Here is a 20386-nt window from a genome sequence, read left to right as displayed (position 1 = left end):
CCTATGAAAAATGATTTATGTCAATGAAGAAAATATTTTACGAAAGAAGTTCTTTTTTGTTTCCATTATAATTTCCTTACCCCTTACCCTCTCGTAGAAAAGATTTCAACTGTTTTATTGACCCTTAAGCTTAACACTTAAATATTGTGCAGATTGATTGTTTTACTACCCGGAAGCAATCTAATTAAAATTAAACTTCTTAGATTCGCACCGTATACTTTGCGTAAGAAGATCTGACATAACCCGATTAGGGGTCATGTTCATGTGAACTTTATGTTAGCCAATCAGTGCATGCGTCGCCTATGAAGTCATCGGTGTTCACAATTCAAGGAAAATGTCTGCGATTGTTTGGTTTAAAAAAAAAAACATTGCAGCTAGAGGTGATGCCACAATGCACAGTTTACATTGACTGGCGTTGTATTCCTCGTGTTAATTAAGTAAACCATCTTGAAAACTATTCAATTCATACCCATCCCTATTCATACATAAATCGCGATTCACGATTAATTTAATTTGGGTGTATTTTATATCATACGTTTTGTTGTTTGTATGAACGGAATAGATTTGGCATTATTGCGAAAGTTTAAAATTCCTTTTGTTAGAACAACAATTGTATAGTGTGCAATAAACTTCGTGGGAAAGCGATTACTGCAACTTAATTGTTTACAAAGTGCCGGGAACCGCCTGAATAGCCATCGTTGTCTGTATGGCGCAATCTGACTGACTGATAGTTCTTATGAATATTCCAAGCAAAAGGTCATGTGGGCATGACTCCCAATGGGGTTATGACAGATCCTATTATAGCGATGGTGAGCATATCCGAAGATCTGATTTAATTAGATTGTACCCGGAAGTTGTTGTATGCACACTAAATGTTCGAATACAAAGACTTAGAGAGATAACTCGCGTTTTCGAACAGACCTATTGCAAACATATCACTAATCTATATCATATTGCTGTTACCAAGCAGTTTCATTGTTATTTCTCTGTAATTATACAAACATATGTAATCACACTTTTCTTTATCTGTATGACTTTGACCATGTACTTGTATGGAGAAGGCCTACGTATATAGGCAATGCCTGTTGTTTATATACATAATAAAATATTGTTTAAATTAAATTAATTGCTTGTCATCTGTCATTTTCGACTTCTTCTCCAGAACCACTGGGCCAATTTCAACCAAACTTGGCAAAAAGCATCCTTGGGTGAAGGGCTTTTAATTTTGTTCAAATGAAGGACCATATCCCCTTCAAAGGGGAGATAATTACAAAAAAGTAAATATAGGGTGGAGTCATTTAAAAATCTTTTTCTCAAGAACCACTGGGCCAGAAGAGCTGAAATTTACATGAAAGCTTTCTGACATAGTGCAGATTCAAGTTTGTTCAAATCATGACCTCTGAGGTAGAATGGGGCCACAATAGGGGATCAAAGTTTTACATATAAATATTAATATGAAAAAATCTTTAAAAATCTTCTGAAGAAGAACCACTGGGCCAGGTAAGTAAAAATTTCCATGAAAGCTTCCTGACATAGTGCAGATTCAAGTTTGTTCAAATCATGACCCCCAGGAGTTGGATGGGGCCATAATAGGGGATCAAAGTTTTACATACAAATATATTAGGGCTGTGCGGTGCACTGAAAATTTCGGTGCACCGCGAATCATACCATTCGATTCGATGCACCGATTACAAATTCCAGATTTCGGTTCGGTTCAGTTTAGATTTTACATACACCAAAACAACAAATATGGCGTCCGAGTGATGTGCAGAACATGTGGTTTTTTATGCAATAGAGATTTAAATCACTACTGTGTTGAGAGTTAGCATTTTCACCACTCAGATACCAACAGAATATGGTCCGTAAGATCATTGCAGTTTATCTTTACATGACATATAGCATTTCTGTCAGTGGTGGAGTGAAATCAACATCGTAGGTAATGACACAGATTTGACAGTTGATATGAGAGAAGTAAATCAATAAAGGAGATATTTTCAAAGACTCGTTGAATTTTTACATATCAATGAAAATAATATCATATACATTTTAGATTCACTATAGATTTGTTTAATAATCGAAAACTTGTGCACCACATTAATATTATAATAAACAAATTTTAGTAGACTGTTAGTTTTCTTTCTTTTATCAAAGTTATAAAATGCCATTATAAATAGATATGATGTTTACAAATAACAACATATAGTTATATAACTTGAATCAAATCAAATCAAATATGCTACTCATTAAAATTGTTAATTTTTGTGCTTTAATTAGATAAATTGGACCTAACATGAACCGAATCGAAAATAACCGAACCATGCTGTTCTGAATCGAAACTGAACCGAATCGAGCTAACCCTGAATCGTCCCAACCCTAAAATATATATGGAAAATCTTTAAAAATCTTCTCAAGAACCACTGGGCCAGGAAAGTCAAAATTTCCATGAAAGCTTCCTGACATCGCAGATTCAAGTTTGTTAAAATCATGGTACCCGGGGCGTAGGATGGGGCCACAATAGGGGATCAAAGTTTTACATACAAATGTATATAGGGAAAATAATTAAAAATCTTCTGAAGAAGAATCACTGGGCCAGAAAAGTTTACATTTGCATAAAAGCTTCTTGACGTAGTGCAGATTCAAGTTAGTTAAAATCATGCCCCCCAGGGGTAGGATGGGACCACAGTAGGGGATCAAAGTTTTACATACAAATATATAGATAAAAGCTTTGAAATTTTTTTTCTCAAGAACCATTGGGCCATTGAGGTTTACATTTTCATGAAAGCTTCCTGACATAGTGCAGATTCAAGTTTGTTAAAAGCATGGCCCAGGGGTAGGTTGTGGCTACAATAGAGATAAAAAAATTTTACACAAGGGAATAGATAGGGAAAATCTTTAAAGATGGGCCAAGGTGACTCAGGTGAGCGATGTGGCCCTTGGGTCTTTTTTAAGTCATCTGAGTAAACTCAGGTGACCTATTGCAATTGGTTTTCGTCCGTCGTCGTGCGTTAACAATTGAACATTTTTAACTTCTTCTTAATAACTACCATTCCAATTCTTTTCAAATTTGGTATGAAGCATCATTGGGACAAGGGGGACATAAATTGTAAATTTCAGGAATCCAGCACCCCTGGGGCCCTAGGGGCAGGGCAAAAACTGCCCAAAATTGACCAATTTTCAAAAATCTTCTTCTCAAGAACCACACACATGTAAGAAAAACTAAATGCATAGTGATGTAAAGCAGGAAGGCCTCTATCAAAATTGTAAATTTCATGATCCCCGGGGTAGGGGTTCTGACCCCAGGGCGGGGCCAAACTTGTTAAATAGTGTTTATGTGGAAAACACTTAAATTACATCTTCTTTAATGCTATTGATACTAAATTGAAAGTAAATAGATATTTAGGAAGAACAGGTAGTCCTTTACCAATATTGTAAATTTTATTATTCCAGGGGTAGGGGTTTTGGTATCGTGGTGGGGCCAAAATGGTTAGTTATTAAATGTGTGAACAATAGACATTTTTAACTTCTTGATAACTATCATTCCAATTCTTTTCAAATTTGGTATGAAACATATTTGGAACAAGGGGAACATAAATTGTAAATTTCAGGATTCCAGCACCCCTGGGGTCTTAGGGGCGGGGTAAAAACTGCCCAAAATTGACCAATTTTCAAAAATCTTTTTCTCAAGAACCACACACATGTAATAAAAACTAAATGCATAGTGATGTAGAGCAGGAAAGCCTCTACCAAATTGTAAATTTCATGATCCCCAGGGTAGGGGTTCTGAATCTGGCAGCCTAATTCTTCGTGCCTGTTTTGGAATACATTGTTAGAAACTATATTTGTTTCGAACCTATTGAAATATTTAGAATTTTCATAATTATGGAACAAAAATTGAGTTAATGGAAACAAAGTAATTTTAAAAAAAAAAATATACATGTATATATATATATATTAAACATGGCTTCAAACAAAACGTCTAGTCTAGCTCTAAACAATACATCTTCTTTCAAACCACGGGTTAGGTCTAGTTAACGTCAATATGAGCTACTACTTCCTTTACTAGATCAACAGCATTTCCGCGGCCATGGTAGCTAGTGTCGCTTGACTCGATCGTCTCCATGCTATTTTTCAAGGTATTTATGTATCGTACATGTTGTGACTTTGCACCTTTTTCTTTTTCACATGTCTGCTTCTCGCATAAATTCCGACGTGTGTCATATTTTTTAAATTAGTTACCATTTCCGCAGCAGTGTTTCGTAAAGTTAGTAAAAATAATTTGGAATATGAGATAGTTTCAGAGATAAAGCGTACTTATATTTACATGAAAATGCTTGCAAAAATTAAACATTCCTAGTATGGACGTTAATATTTGACCAAAAGTAACGATTGTCGTCATAAAGGAGGGGGGGGTATTTTTCGCAAACAAGGATCGATTATAAAAGCACCTGAATAGTTTGTACGTTTCCCAAGCAAGATTCGGAGAAATGTGTGTCCAGTTCTAATTTCACACTACTATAGTAAATATCAACAAACGATCATCATCTTACACTTGCACTGAGTCATTGTTTACAGACGGTTGACTTTCTTTTTGTAAATGCCTAGAGATGCAAATTGCATGTGCATGTAGGAGCGATTTCGGTGACTTGTAGGCTATACTATCAAAATTATTGTGGCGCATACTATACATATATATAATATATGCAATGTATATATATGAGAAAGAAACTTGTAATCACTATGAAATAAAATGAAAATTATCATTTGACAAGAATTCAATCAACAGATTTACACAAAACACTTGACAGCGGTAGCAAATTACAACAAAATATGATGACACTTTTTCCCGCGATACAACGTCGTGACTTACTTTTTTTATTATGACGTTGTATAGTGTGTCTGTACAGTATTGTTATTTTTCTCGGGAAGCTTAACTACGCTGCGTCCGGTTCTAAATTTATAATAAATTTGCAACCATCACGTGATCATCGTCCCGCATATCCTTAAGACCTAATATCATGTTGTCTCAAAAGTAGGTCATGGTGACCTACTTTTTGAATTTCGCAGGTAATCATTATTAAATGGATTTTGATGCATATCTTGAACACTTTCGAGCCTATGATCATCAAAAGTTGTAAGTTGATGGATCATGGAACCTTGAACTGCATCATGTGAAAAGTATGTCACCATGACCTACTTTCTGAATTTTATGCTATAATCATTTACGAATACATTTTAGATTGTTATTTCAAATACCGAGAGGTTTAGAATCATCAAACTTTGTAAGTTGATGGTCTAGAGGCCTCGAAACAGATTTATAAAAAAAAGTAGGTCACGATGACCTACTTTTTGAATTTTGCAGACATTCAAATTTCACATTTTCAATTTTAGATGCATATTTTGGACACTATGAAAGCTAGGATCATCAAACTTTGTCAGTTGATGCATCTTGAGTCTTCATAGTTTGTTGACCAAAAAGTAGGTCACCGTGACCTACTTTTGGAATTTGACGGCTATATTTGAATATTTCAGATACTCTTTGACTTACAATTATCAAACTTTGTCAGTTGATGCATGTTGAGTCTTCAGAGTGTGTTGACTAAAAAGTAGGTCTCCGTGACCTAATTTTGGATTTTGACGGCTATATTTAAATATTTCAGATACTATTTGACTTGCAATCATCAAACTCTGTCAGTTGATGGGTCTTGAGTCTCTTGAGTCTTCAGTGTGTCGACCAAAAGTAGGTCACCGTGACCTACTTTTGGACAGTTCCATTTAAATTTTCAGGTACTGTTGGACTTAACGTCATCAAACTGTTAATTGATGAATCTTGTTTAGTGAGAATTTTTGCCTGTTCTACTATGTATCAGAAGAGCGATTCTAGGCCCATGGGCCTCTTGTTAACTTCTTGAAAACCATCATTCCAATTCTTTTCAAATTTGGTATGAAACATATTTGGAACAAAGAAAACATAGATCTTAAATTTTAGGATTCCTGCACTCCTGGGGCTAGGGCTGAAACGATACGCCCCCTTCACGATATGATACATATTGCAGTACTTATGCCACGATTCAATACTTTCAATACAATGCAATTTAAAGAAGAAACCAATAATAACATTGAAGAAAAAATTAATTATCAACAATTAAAATAATAATTTGAAAAGCAAAACTGTCAAACGGTGAGATGCCTGTTCACTATAGTAGTTTAAACTGATATGGTTTATTATTATTTTCGTCAACCCCGGCAAACAACAGTTTGAACATTACTTGACGCTATTTTGTCCCTCATGCAGGTAGAAATAATATGTACTGGCCGAGACTGATGTATTTTATTGAATCCGTTTGTAATAAATGTATCGAACCGAAAATTGAGGCATTGAATCGAATATTGAATCGAGCATTTATATGAACAGTATTGATATTTTGGTGAATCGTTTCAGCCCTACCTGGGGCCTAAGGGGCAGGGCAAAAACTGCCCCCAAATGACAAATTTTCAAAAATCTTCTTCTCAATGACCACACACATGTAAGAAGAACTAAATTCATAGTGATGTAGAGCAGGAAGGCCTCTACCAAAATTATCAATTTCATGATCCCTGGGGTAGGGGTTCTGACCCCAAGGCGGGGCAAAACTTGTTATGTAGTGTTTATGTGTAAAACACTTAAATAACATTTTCTTTAGTGCTTTTGATACTAAATTGAAACTAAATGGATAGAGCAGTTAGTCTTTTACCAAAATTTTAAATTTGATTTTCCCCAGAGTAAGGGTTTTGACCACAGGGTGGGGCTAAACTTAGTATATATAGTATTTATGTGTAAGTTTGCTGATACTGTATAAAATCTAAATGCATACTTAGAAATAGCAGAAAAGGATGTACAAAAAATGGTGAATTTCACGACCCAGGCCTGGGTTATGACTTTAGGATGAGTCCAAATTAGTCATATTTTGATGTTTTAATATTAATACACCTATTATTTAAAACCTTTCATCAGTGTATGCACTTTTGAGGGCAGTGAAGTTTTAAGAACACTTCTTGTTTTATACTGTTGCTGGACATTAGAATTTAGCTTAGATATTCAGAACAGGAATTTTTTTCTAGATTTCATAGCCCATGGAAGTAGTGATAGTTTTTCACTAGTAATCAGGTGACCGATAAGGCCTGTGGGCCTCTTGTTTCGTGTACATGGGTATGTTGACTCTTTTTCTCGTACTTCAGTATGACAGTAATTGTTTTTGTATCATATGCAACAATGACATTGGTCATATCGATGTTGAATCTTTTCTCCATCCTTAAAGTCTTTTTCCCCAATGCACAAAGTGCAGTTCATAATGTCATAATGTCTATGTTCCTGCTCATGCTTTCTCTCCATACTATGCAGAACATTAAGGGGAGGGTTTTTTTAATTTGGAGCACTTTCAATTTGGGGAGTTGGGGAGACATTTGTTTTTAACAAAAATAAATTATATTTATTGCCCACATTTATGACCACCCATGGACTTGAACCTTGCACTCTAGCAGATCTAGCTGCTATATTGAATTATGCTGCTGTAATAAAAGTGAATCTATGTATCTACAGACACACAAATGTAGCATTTAACTTCCTAATGACATAATACTCAAATAATCAGTGTTTTTGTTTTCAGACTGTTTTACGAAAGATGCAAAAAGGCGAAGATTATCCAAGCCAAAATCTTTTTTTCCTTTGTGTGGTCGTCATGAGAATCGTGGGAAGGAATTGGTATTAGATGACATAGTTGTACTGACGCAAAATATTTATGGTAAGTTACAGAGAACTAGAAATACAAATCAATTCCTTATATTGAGATGATTATTTAATCCTAGCAATGTCTAGTTGCTTCAATTAAATTAGTCGTGTGAAGTTCTGTTGAATTGTTTCTCATAAATCAATATATTTTAGAAAATTAATGTATTTAATAATTGACAAAGTCATCCCTGGTTGAAAGGGGTTCTGGAGATTTAAACTACCCTTTCATCAAAGGAAATGCTATGTCTGCAGTAGAAATGACAACTATGTTTCCATGATTTATCTTCCAAAATATTTTTATTCTTCGAGGGCAGATCCAGAAAATTTTCAAAGGAGGGGTTGAGACTGAAGTTTTTACCTTTCCGCCTATGAAAGGGATAGCGGTCAAAGACCCAAAAATGACAAAAATTTACCTTTTTTATGGCCAGCCATGGAATATAGTGTTGCCCATTTCCATCATTCTGTCACAATTGAGTTTTCATTCATTATCTCTGCTATAGATATTTGATATATGGACTGCTCTCTGAAAAAACTTGACTTATTGACATCAATGTCAACACTGAGAAAAGTGTAATAATTGCGACATCAAATATTAGTATGAAAAAGCACATCCTTTATTAAGTCTCCCAAACAAAGTCTAGACTTATTGTTTTTGCTCGGTTGTTATTTTTCTTCCGCTTCTTCTGCTTCTTTCTCGTGCCAAAAAACTGTCTACAGCCATTCACCATAATTCATAGATGAAAGTTACATTTTGGGGGTATACTGTTGAGAAAATTAATTCCAGAATTCAACAGGATATGATTTGACAAATATGATAGAGTCCTGGGGTCTTTAAAAATTAGAAGAGACATGGGATCTTTAGAAATGACAAAGGATAATAGGATCTACAAATTAGTATCAAGGTCAAGCGACTTCAATGACCATGACCTCTGATGTTGAACATAACTGTTATAATTTTAGAATCAGAATTGATAGAAACATGGGATTTTCAGAAATAAGAGAATACAAACTAGTATCAAGGTCAAATGACCTTGATCATTTGGTATTGTTAGATCTGCTATAAAGGCAAATCTAATTTATACATATTTATAATTATTTGTTTGTAATTTCTTTTATATTTACTTGTGTTTATGTGACGTCACACGTCTTTACGCGACGTCAAACGTGCATGTCTATTGTGATGTAAAATAACAAATCAGAAAAACAACAATTTGATTTACTAGTTACCAGTAGTTTACAGTTGTAGTCAACAGTGCAATAAGTTAGAGACACTATATTTTGGTAAGCATACTTTTATTATTTGATAATTTACAGTTCAATTAATACAAATAATCATTAAGCGGGTACATAAAGCACTTACCATTATTTCGGTAATTTAGCAGTTCATATTTAGATATCAATAACTGTCCGTATTCTTACGTAATATTGTACTTAGTTTAAAGTTTTATACTAATGATGTGTATATATTGTATTGATATTGTATTGTTTGTTTATTCTCTCTTACAGAGAATCGTTAACTTTCATTATAACAGAAAATAAAGACATGTAAATATGGAACGCATATCTCTTCATTCTAACATCGGACGAGCCGACGGCAACAATTCTCAAAATATATCATGAATTCTCAGATGCATGCAAGTTGAAGGTCAGGTGCTAAGTATCAAATCGTGTGAAGAAAATTGTGACAATTTCCCGTGATATTATAAATATGAATTCCAAAGAAGATTCGAATACCAATTTTACGGAAGTACGGAGATTGAGAACAACACACCAGTCACAACTTACAAAATTATATAACGATATAGAGAAGAAGTTGGTGACTTACGATAATGTTGATATAGTGAAAACCTCGGCGAAGAAAGTACCTGAACGATTTCATTCATTTCAAAAAGCACATCTACAGTGTCTGGATAAGTGTTCTGACAGTCAGATGATTGAAACACTTGAAAATAATTTTGATAGCTGCAAAAGGAACTATGAGGAGTTCTGTGAGAGAATATAACAATGGCTAAATAAAATTTCGGACATTGTTACTTTAAATGAACATCGCAGCGAGGTCAGAATCACTAAAAACAAATCCAGTGAAATCCGGGAAATCAATAATATGAGTTCCGTTTCCGCTACACCATCTGCTCTTTCGAGCCGCTCTCGATTTCGTGATGCCAGAGTTAAGCGCTTGAGAGCTGAACAACAGATCATAGCATTGGCTAGGAAACAGGAACTGGAATGTGCACGCAGAGAAATCGAAGACAAGGAGAAGATTATTGAACAACAAGTTGAACTTGAGATTGCGAGATTAGAGGAATCAGTCTGGCAGGAGGCGGTGATAGAAGAGGAAGGTGAGATGCAAGAAGTGAGCGAATCAATGACGCACCAAAGAACCGAGGATCGCAGAGATGTGAGGTGTAGGCCGCCGTACGCAATGGAACCGGAAGTCGGAAACTCGATGCGTTTGATGAACACGGTGACACAAACGGGTACTCAAGGGAGTTCTCATGACATCCAGATCAAGGTAACCAAATGAAGGGGCAATCGTCAGCTCAACTACTATCGATGTCGCATTCAGTAGATTAGCGTCCGTTCTTTAAGAAGGATTCAACCTTCCGAAACCAGAAATACTTAGCTTCGATGGATCACCCATGAACTACACTAAGTTCATTAAGAACTTTGAAACGAACATTGAAAACAAGATAAATGACAATAGTACAATGTTAAGTTATTTAATTCAGTACTGCAAAGGTGAGGCTAAAACTTCTATTGAAGATTGCGTTTTATTAGAACCTGTAGAAGGTTACAAAAGGGCACGAGAAATATTGTACTCTCGTTATGGTCGATCGCATGTTATTGTTAGGTCTTACATAGACAAATTAGTATACGGAGACCAAATTAAGGCATCAGATGTAGAGGAGCTATCTAAGTTAGCTCTTGAAATGCAGAAGTGTGAAATAACTCTTTCTCAGTTAGGATTTAGGTCAGATATAGACAAATCTAATAATTTGAGACGGATTGTTAAGAGAATACCATTGCATTTAAAAACAAAATGGGTAGAGATTGCACACCCGATCACTGAATCTGGCAGAGAGCCACGTTTCTCCGACTTAGTTAAGTTTGTAGATGAGAAATCTAGGGTAGCAAATTCAATGTATGGTCTTGAACTCACGAGAGAAACTAAGTCACATGTAAAACCCAAGGACCCACTAAGTCACCATAGCCACGAGGTCAAGGGCAAAACAACTACACTAACTACGCTAAACAAGACCGAGTCAGTGAAAAAAGAGCAAATTTGTGTTTGCTGTTCTGGTACATGCAAAGAGTTAGCAGAATGTAGTAAATTCAAATCTTTGAATTTAGCAGATAGGTCAAACTTTGTTAAGCAGAACAGTTTGTGTTTTAATTGTTTAAAACCGAAACATGTTGTAAAATCATGTAGGAAACCAAGTATGTGTTCCGTTCCAGAGTGTAAGGGTAAACATCATATGCTTTTACATAGGTGTGTTAGACCCAATGACCACGCAACTGCTATAAGTTCTTTCAATTGCACAACGAAAACAAATGTTAAGGTTAAAATGTGTTTAGGAATAGTTCCTATAAAAGTTTATGGTGAAAATGGAAAGACGTATTGTACATACGGACTTTTAGATGATGGAGCAGACAAAACGATGTGCGATAAGAGATTACTAGAAATTCTAAACCTCAAAGGCAGAACCGTAAACTTTGAAGTCTCAACCATGACATCATCTGGAAGCAGCATGTCAGGCAAAGAGTTAGACCTAGATGGGAGTTCTGTAAATGGAGACAGTAAAGTTTCCATACCTAAAGTGTGGATGGTTAAATAACTTCCGATATCAACTAGGTCTGTCGCCCCGCGATGTCAACTAGAAAAATACGATTATCTATCTGATATTGAAATATCAGAAATTGAAAATGATGATGTTATGCTCCTCATCGGCACAGACACACCATTCGCGCATATTCCACTTGAAGTGCGAGCTGGAAGTAACGATCAACCCTATGCTGTTCGTTCTAGCCTGGGATGGGCTGTTCGAGGGCCAATGGAAGCCAATTCCGAGTCTAAAACTGCCACTGTTCACTATCAACGCGTCAAGGATGAGGTACTGCAACAGCAGCAGGAGCGTATGTGGACTACAGACTTTAACGAAGTGACATCCAAGAAAAATTGTGCTATGTCATTAGAAGACAAGCAAGCAATGAGAACCATGGAATCAACAATTTTGTTCGAAGATGGACATTACAAGCTTGGATTACCATGGTGCGATGATGACTTAAAATTACCAAATAACCTGGCGCTTGCACATGCTCGTCTAAATCAACTCAAACACAAGTTATCACGTGATCTGGAACTCCATAAGATGTACACAGCAACGGTGGATGGTTATATTGAGAAGGGGTATGCTAAATGATTAGAAGATGAAAACAAAAATGATTCAAATAGACGTGTTTGGTATTTACCACATCATCCAGTACAAAATGAAAACAAACCTGGGAAAGTTAGAGTTGTGTTTGATTGTGCCGCAAAGTACAAAGGAGTATCATTAAACAGCAACTTATTACAGGGACCAGACTTGATGAACAGCTTGGTAGGTGTACTTATCCGATTTAGGCAGGAAAGCGTAGCTGTAACTGCCGATATTGAAGCTATGTTTCATCAAGTTCGATTTCAGGAAAAGGTTCATGATGTTCTGCGTTTTTTGTGGTGGCCTGACGGTGATTTAGATAAGGAACCGGTCACATACTATATGGCAGTTCACTTGTTTGGAGCTTCTTCGTCACCAAGCTGTGAAGTAGTTGCCGGAGAACAGCTTCTTATGGACGAAAAATTACTCACCCTGATGGCGGAAGTTGAGAGGATAATAAACGATAGACCAATAACTACTGTTAGCAACGATCCAAATGATCCACCAGCACTCACTCCTAGTATGTTGTTATTAATGAAAGACAACAAAAGTCCTCCAGGAGTTTTCAATCCGCATGATATATATGCAAAACGATGGTGGAAGCAAGTTCAATACTTAGCAGACGTATTCTGGAGGCGTTGGATCCATGAATACTTACCCTCTCTTCAATTACGATCAAAATGGCAACGACCTAATCAGAACATGCAGAAAGGTGATGTCGTTCTGGTAGTTGATGAGAACATACATAGAGGACAATGGCCGTTAGGACGCATTATAGACGTCATTGTTGGAAGAGATGGACTTGTACGCAGTTGTGTGGTCAAATATCGAAATTCAAATCTCGTTAAACCAATAACCAAACTATGCCCTTTAGAATGTTCATAATGTATCAGATAATGTTACAGGTGTAGATTGACCTTTTGTACATTTATGAATTAGTATAGACTATTTACGTAAAAGGTAATTATATATGATTATTGTATTTTACATGATTTATGAATTTTTTTGGAAAATTCCACGGTGGGGAGTGTTAGATCTGCTATAAAGGCAAATCTAATTTATACATATTTGTAATTATGTGTTTGTAAATTCTTTTATATTTACTTGTGTTTATGCGACGTCACACGTCTTTAGATATCAATAACTGTCCGTATTCTTACGTAATATTGTACTTAGTTTAAAGTTTTATACTAATGATGTGTATATATTGTATTGATATTGTATTGTTTGTTTATTCTCTCTTACAGAGAATCGTTTCATTATAACAGAAAATAAAGATATGTAAATATGGAACGCATATCTCTTCATTCTAACATCGGACGAGCCGACGGCAACAGGTATTGATATAATTGTTGGTATGGTATGTGAAATTCATTGTGTGGTGGATTTTATCGACTTTGTCAGATTTCCTAATGATAGTCTCTTCGCATCCCTTGTCGAAATGGACAATATCATTTGCCGAACTCAATATCTTTATGAGTAGGCCATATATGACAGGGCTTTTACTAAATGAACACAAAACCCTCAAACTTGGCCTACCTTGGAAGACTGATGACTCTGAACATAGTAAAAAAAAAAAAATGCTGAATCAGCATCCTTAGGTGAAACACTTTCAAGTTTGTTAAAATGAAGGGCCATGTCCCCTTCAAAGGGGAGATGATCACAAAAATGCAAAATTAGGGTAGGGTCATATGAAAATCTTCTTAAGAACCAGTGGGCTAGAGCTGACATTTACATGAAAGCTTCCTGACATAGTGCAGATTCAAGTTTGTTCAAATCATGGCCCCCGGGGATAGGGTGGGGCCATAATAGGGGATCAAGGTTTTACATAGAAATATATAGGGAAAATCTTTAAAAATCTTCTCAAGAACCATTGAGCCAGAAAAGCTGAGATTTATATGAAAGCTTCCTGATATAGTGCAGATGCTAAATTGTTAAAATCCTGGCCCCCGGGGGTCGGATGGGGCTGCAATAGGGGATCAAAGTTTTACATACAAATATATAGGAAAAATCTTTAAATATCTTCTTCTCAAGAACCATTAGGCCAAAGAAATTGACATTTACATGAAAGGTTTCTGACATAGTGCAGATTGAAGTTTGTAAAAATCATGGCTTCCAGGGGTAGGTTAGGGCCACAATAGGGACTAAGGTTTTACATGCAAATATATATGGAAAGTCTTCAGATATGGACCAAGGTGACTCGGGTGAGCAATGTGACCCATGTGCCTCTTGTTATTTTCAGTGTCATTGAATGAAAATTTCATGCATCTTCGAGAGAAGCCTGCATGGTCTTAGAATTTATACTGTAGCTCATGCTAAACGATCACCCCTTGTACTCAAACTTGTCACCACATGACTTGTAAATACGTATATCATTGGACAATTTATATCTGAATTCAGAGAGACTGTGTGTAATAGAATAAAACTTTTTAAATGTGTAAGTTGGATTAGAAAATCCTATGTACAATCTGTTTTCTAATTTTTAGTATAAGTTAGAATGATGATTGTGCTATGTTTGTACATTTGTAGAAGGTGAATTTAAATGATTAAAGCATATGTAAAAAAAAATCTAGATAGGAAGTTGAAATATTGCAATTTTAGTCATTTGTAATGAGTTGATGTATTTATAAGATTTAATTGATAAATTTTGCTTCTTTTCTAAATTGTGTGATTTACACCTTATTTTGTATTTCAAAAGTTACGCTCAATATGTATTTGTGTTCCACTTGATTACAGAAATTGTGATACAAAATGAAAGTATTGAATTACGTTTTTATAGAAACGTCTATGTTAAAATTCTGATATAGTTTTTTTTATTTTTTACCTCATTATTCCACCTTTCCAAAAATAAATGTTTTCCTGACTAATTTGAAATATAAAGAAAAAAGACAAAAATAAGATTGATGCGTTTACAAGTTTGCAACATCACAGTCGTTTTATTTAACAAAATAACATGCTGAATTTCATAAACGAGTTCGTGGGTGGGTAGGGAAAACCAGACACAGGTAATACTTGTGCAAGCTTATAACGAATGTTGCATTAATTGAAGAAAATGTGTGTTCGACTAAATATATACTGGGCACAAAAGCGTTCATGGTTCACATGAAAAAAAGAAAATTAAATGAAACTTAAACTACCAAAGATGAAAATGTGAAGAAATCAATTTATCCACCACTGCTTTTGTGTCTGCATGCAAACATTAAATAAATGATATTCGAATGCATTCACCAGCGGCTACGAAGTCCGTACGTTCAGATAAATCTTTGTCAAAAGATTTACGTTGTCTATGAAACAAGATTTAAGATGTCTACGAAACGATGTCCAAATTTTTCAGCTGTTCACCGTGCGCTCTCCGTTTAGTTTTGCACTCACTGTGCATTCACCATTCACAAAGCGTTCACCGTTCACTGTCATTTGGAACACCAAAGTGAAAGGATAGATTTTCAAAGCAAGGCAAAAGTGGGAGAAGTTCTAATTGAGAGAAAAATGTAAGAGCCTGAGTTATGAATTCAACTCTTATACATGTACATGTAGCGAAGAATGAGCAACGAGCACTGGTACATGTATGAAAATGAGGCAGTTTCAGTTAATAAACTCTCCACCGAAATTATCATTTTAACATTTTCAAGTTGGGACAAAAGCACAATTTATTATATTTTATTTTGTTTCACTTGATAAAAATTTTATGCAAGTCAATTATTTTCTTTAAGCCCCCTATCTCTCTCTCTCTCTCTCTCTCTCTCTCCCCCCCCCCCCCCCCCCCCCACACACACACACACACACACTTACATTAAAAAAAACGATGCTACATTTCAATGCACATTCTTTCTCAAATGTCAAATTGATTTGACAAGTATTTCTGATTAATTGAACAGTCGATATGCCCACCTAGGGACGTCTAAACTCTTGGCTGAAGTGGCTTAGCCAACTGATAGCAAAAACAATGGGGAATATACACAAACTTCCCTCCACTATATTGGGTTCAAACCATTACTGTGGAAACAAAACCCATAACATCAGCATGATTTACCCATTTATTGATATCATAACCAGCTGAACACAAGCTGTGCACACAACAGGAAAGTGGAGATAAATGGCAGCATTGCTTACTAAAACCCAGGTCTGGGGGGAAGAACCGAGCTACCAACACACAAGGGGCAAAACGGGGGCCTTATGTTGGGCACAAGTTCCAATGGAGTCCCATGTTTAGAAAACATGTGGACAGGGGTTGCATTGGTTGACATATCTGTTTACCCTGTTTCCCAAAGAATTGCTCCCTGGTTGATAGTACTGCTGACACTGAGTACTCCAAGGAAAGCCTCCCCTCCTGTTAAAAGAGGTGGAGGGGGCCCCGGTCTGGCAGACACACGTGGACCCCAATTTACATGAGGGGTATTTTTTCCCCAATAAACATATTAACACCTGAGGGTTTATTCTTCCCCCAATAAACACCTGAGGGTTTATTCTTCACCCAATAAACCACACATGCCCTCCGTCTTGATTGACAGATGGGGGGGAAACACAGGCCAGAAATGTCCCAAAATGCCCCCCAGACCCACCACAAACATTGATATAATGTTCGGCCATTTCCCTAGACCAAAAACACCTTTTAGATGTAGGCCATCTCTTGTAGGTAATTAGGCAGAAATTTTTGGCAAGAACTATTTGCATCAATTTCCCCAAGGGGAATTTAAGAGCCACAGGTTCACACTGAGCACCACAGGCGCCAAGGAGTTTGTGAATGGTGTAATAATAGCTAGCTGAGACTACCCCAGACTGATTTACAAAGATAAATGCATGTGATTACAGCTTGCGATGACAAATTGAACAAAGTCCAAATTTACTGGACATGGCAGGATGAATATGTGGATTATGACTTTTGATTATTGAGATGTACTTAGAACTAAATCTCTGACACATGGACAAGGAAAATCTATGATACGAGTCTGAATGACCTGCACTTAAACAGGTGTAAATACAGAGCCGACCCAGACATGTCAAATGTACCAATTTTAGTCGGCACCAATGAAACATTGCTTTCAAAAAGAAGAAATCTAGTCTCCCAAATGGAAAAAAAAAACAAAAACTGACCAACTCTGGACAGGGAACGTTAATTTCCAATATCACTACATGAACAAGGAAAATCTCCGACACGAGTCTGAAAGACCTGCACTTAAACAGGTGGAAACTCCGAGCTGACCCAGACATGCCACATGTACCAATTTTTTTTTTTTTTTTTTTTTTTTTTTGCACCAATGAAACATTGCTTTCAAAAAAACGGAAAACTAGTCTCCCCAATGGTGAAAAACTGACCAACTCTGGACAGGGAATGTTAATTTCCAATACAACTACATGAACAAGGAAAATCGGACAGGAATCTGAATGACCTCCACTTATACAGGTGTAAATTCCGAGCCGACCCAGACATGCCATGTGTACAAATTTTGTCGGCACCAATGAGAGATTGCTTTCAAAAAGGAGAAATCAAGTCTCCCAAATGGGGGGAAAACTGACCAACTCTGGACAGGGAACATTAATTTACCATATGCTTTTGGCAATTTGTCCAAAAGTTGACTCACATAGGGATAACTTGAAAACTGAATACTAGATTCTACCCTTTTCATCATAAATTGCATTTGCTAAGGACGTAGGAATTTTTATTGGGCATGGCACAGAAAGAATCCTGGATTACACCTTGATCGTATGATGTCCTACGTGGACGAGAACAAGAAAAACTATGACAAAAGGGATGACAGAAACATACGGATGCGTGTGTAAATTCTGATCCAACCCAGACATGCTACATGTACAAATTACAGCAAACCAATGAAAGACTTCCTTAAGAAGGGGAAAAACACATTGACCAACTCTGGACGGGATACACTGCCTAAGCGAAAGCAAATTGAAACCACACACACCCTTAAATGGAATAGTTTACATGAAAACAATCTGGAAGTATAAGTGTAGGTTGCTTGGAGTGCGAGATTGGACTAGAACATTAGGGGATGTAGTGTCTGTGGAATTGACTGCTGGGTAGGCCCCACTGCAAAATATGAATGAAATTACCAAGGGGGTGACTGAATTGCTCTGAAGTATATCTTGTGGTGTGCAGATGTACTATAGCCAAAGTTATGGATTGATAGGACCTGAACCAGAAGTTGGCAGGTCTGTATGTGATACCCGACACCCCCGATGTGGTGAGACAAGTGTCTCGGATGTACTGGTTTTAAACATTATCCGCACAAGACTAACGTAGCTGTGCCCTATAATAATCAGGATGTGCTGGATTTTGGCTTATACCAGGCATGGTTTCCCCGACTCCTAGTATCCCCCCCCCCCCCCACACACACACACACCCTTGAATCCATGGGGGTTTGGATGGCCAAGTGAAACCATACACTCCAGTATGCTTAAAGGTGAAAAGGAACCTAACCAGAGATATAGGAATTGCCGATACAAATGACCTTTTGGCCATATTGTACATTGTATGGTTATAACAAATGGGTTTGAGTACCTGTGAAGGCCAGACCAACATGGTCACATGACTGATAAATTTGGAGAAAAAAATTGGTTGTGGTAGAGTACTCGTTACAACCGGAAGGAGGAGTCCCGTCCCCACCAACTTGGGGTGTAAAAACTTTTGACAAAAGTTTGATGTTGAGCAATGAGTATAGGGTTCTTTGGACATGACCATTGATATTGCAGCATGGTCAGCACATTAAAGAGCCCTGGTTTTGGGAACAAGTCAATCTGTGGTACCTGACCCAGTGAGCAACACCTAGCACAGGGTGTGTGCGAGTGTGGAAGACGTTAAAAAAAATAAAAATTTGGAGGCTTCCATGGTGTTGTGCTCAAACATGGTTGAAAAACTGACTGAGTTTTGACTAGACCTGAGGGGAGATGGACTGGGTTAAAATAAACGAAATATGGTCAGATGCAAGTAGATGCATGTATAGGTATGACAAAACTGATTCTACTGACAGGATCTTAGACTCTGTCAGATGATGGATATGACAGTGAGTAGAATGACAATGAAACTGCTTGCGTGATGAAAATTTGCTGTGTTTGGGGTGCTCTGTGCCCTATAACTAAATGGGGGTAATTGAGGTTAAAGCTTGATGAGCTGCACAACCTGAACTATTGGGTATGCGTAATAAAAGTTCTTTGGTCTAGCCGAAAAGTACAGATAAAAAGCTGGTCTACAAAACTAATGTAATAGTTCTGTACACCCGTGCAAACCGTTGCTACTATTGCCAAGCAGAGCCACTGTCTTAGCCCTAGATTTTTACATTTTTTTTTGGGGGGGGGGGGATGATTCATGGCATTGGTAATTAATATATAAAAATTGCCAAGTACTGGAGCTACAATTATGAAGGCAACACCATGCATGTGCTTTGCTAAGGGGTGAAGTGCACCCTTAAGCTGGTAATAATAGGACCTACAAGTGTACTATGGGTAACTGGAATTTATGCCAATCTTCCTCCACTACCAACTGTGTATATTACTTAAGCTTATGTGTTGTGATAGGATATGAACCGACAACAGAACTAGAAAGTGGTTGTTGATACACATGTTGCCTAATATTGACTTTACCAAATAGCAGAATTGGGTAGTGGATTTCCTCAATGTAGAGGTTACATAGTAATGACGATTGGCTGATAACAACAAGTGAGCCAATAAGCATGCTGCTGTATACAGTTACTACAAAGTGATGGGGAAAGTAAAGGGTATTTATCTGCAATTGTGAGTTAAACGGTGGTAACTTGTTACATTACCGGTGCTTGTGTTACAAGAAATAGACGGAAAAAAAATATGAAATGGAGTTTCAACATGACGTGCCTATAATATTAAACACACCATTTACATTCCATTGCTTATGTCATCAAATGTGTTTTGACATTTTTAAAAAGTACAGTATAAAATTTGAAATTGTAATTTTGATATTTCTTAGGAATTCTAAGTCTATGGAAACCAAGAATATTAATCTATCTTTTGATAATTATTATTAACAGTCATGGGTTTGTTCTTTATCAACTACCACTTATATCCATAGGAAAGTCTGATGCAACAATATGGTGTTAGATATTGTATTATTTCATTTTCTACAGAATTTGGAAGGGTCACTTGGATTAGCCAAGTGTCACTCAACACCCTTGAAAGGACAGGTAAACCATAGAAATTAAAGAGGCCACTTGTGTTTTTCACA

The 20386-nt window shown here is 36.6% G+C and overlaps 1 protein-coding gene across 1 annotated transcript in view; it reads left to right on the top strand.

Annotated features, from left to right (window-relative positions):
- LOC125682083 (gem-associated protein 5-like) overlaps positions 1-20386 on the top strand; it is a 311122-nt gene that overhangs the window by 129373 nt on the left and 161363 nt on the right. Inside the window, exon 17 of the mRNA XM_048922476.2 lies at positions 7644-7778. Coding sequence (XP_048778433.2) covers positions 7644-7778 — 135 coding nt within the window. The remainder of the gene's footprint in view (positions 1-7643; positions 7779-20386) is intronic.

The sequence above is a fragment of the Ostrea edulis genome, chromosome 2 (assembly GCF_947568905.1).
Source record: "Ostrea edulis chromosome 2, xbOstEdul1.1, whole genome shotgun sequence".
Classification (NCBI taxonomy): Eukaryota; Metazoa; Mollusca; class Bivalvia; order Ostreida; family Ostreidae; genus Ostrea; species Ostrea edulis.
This window is presented reverse-complemented; position numbering and strand designations above follow the sequence as displayed.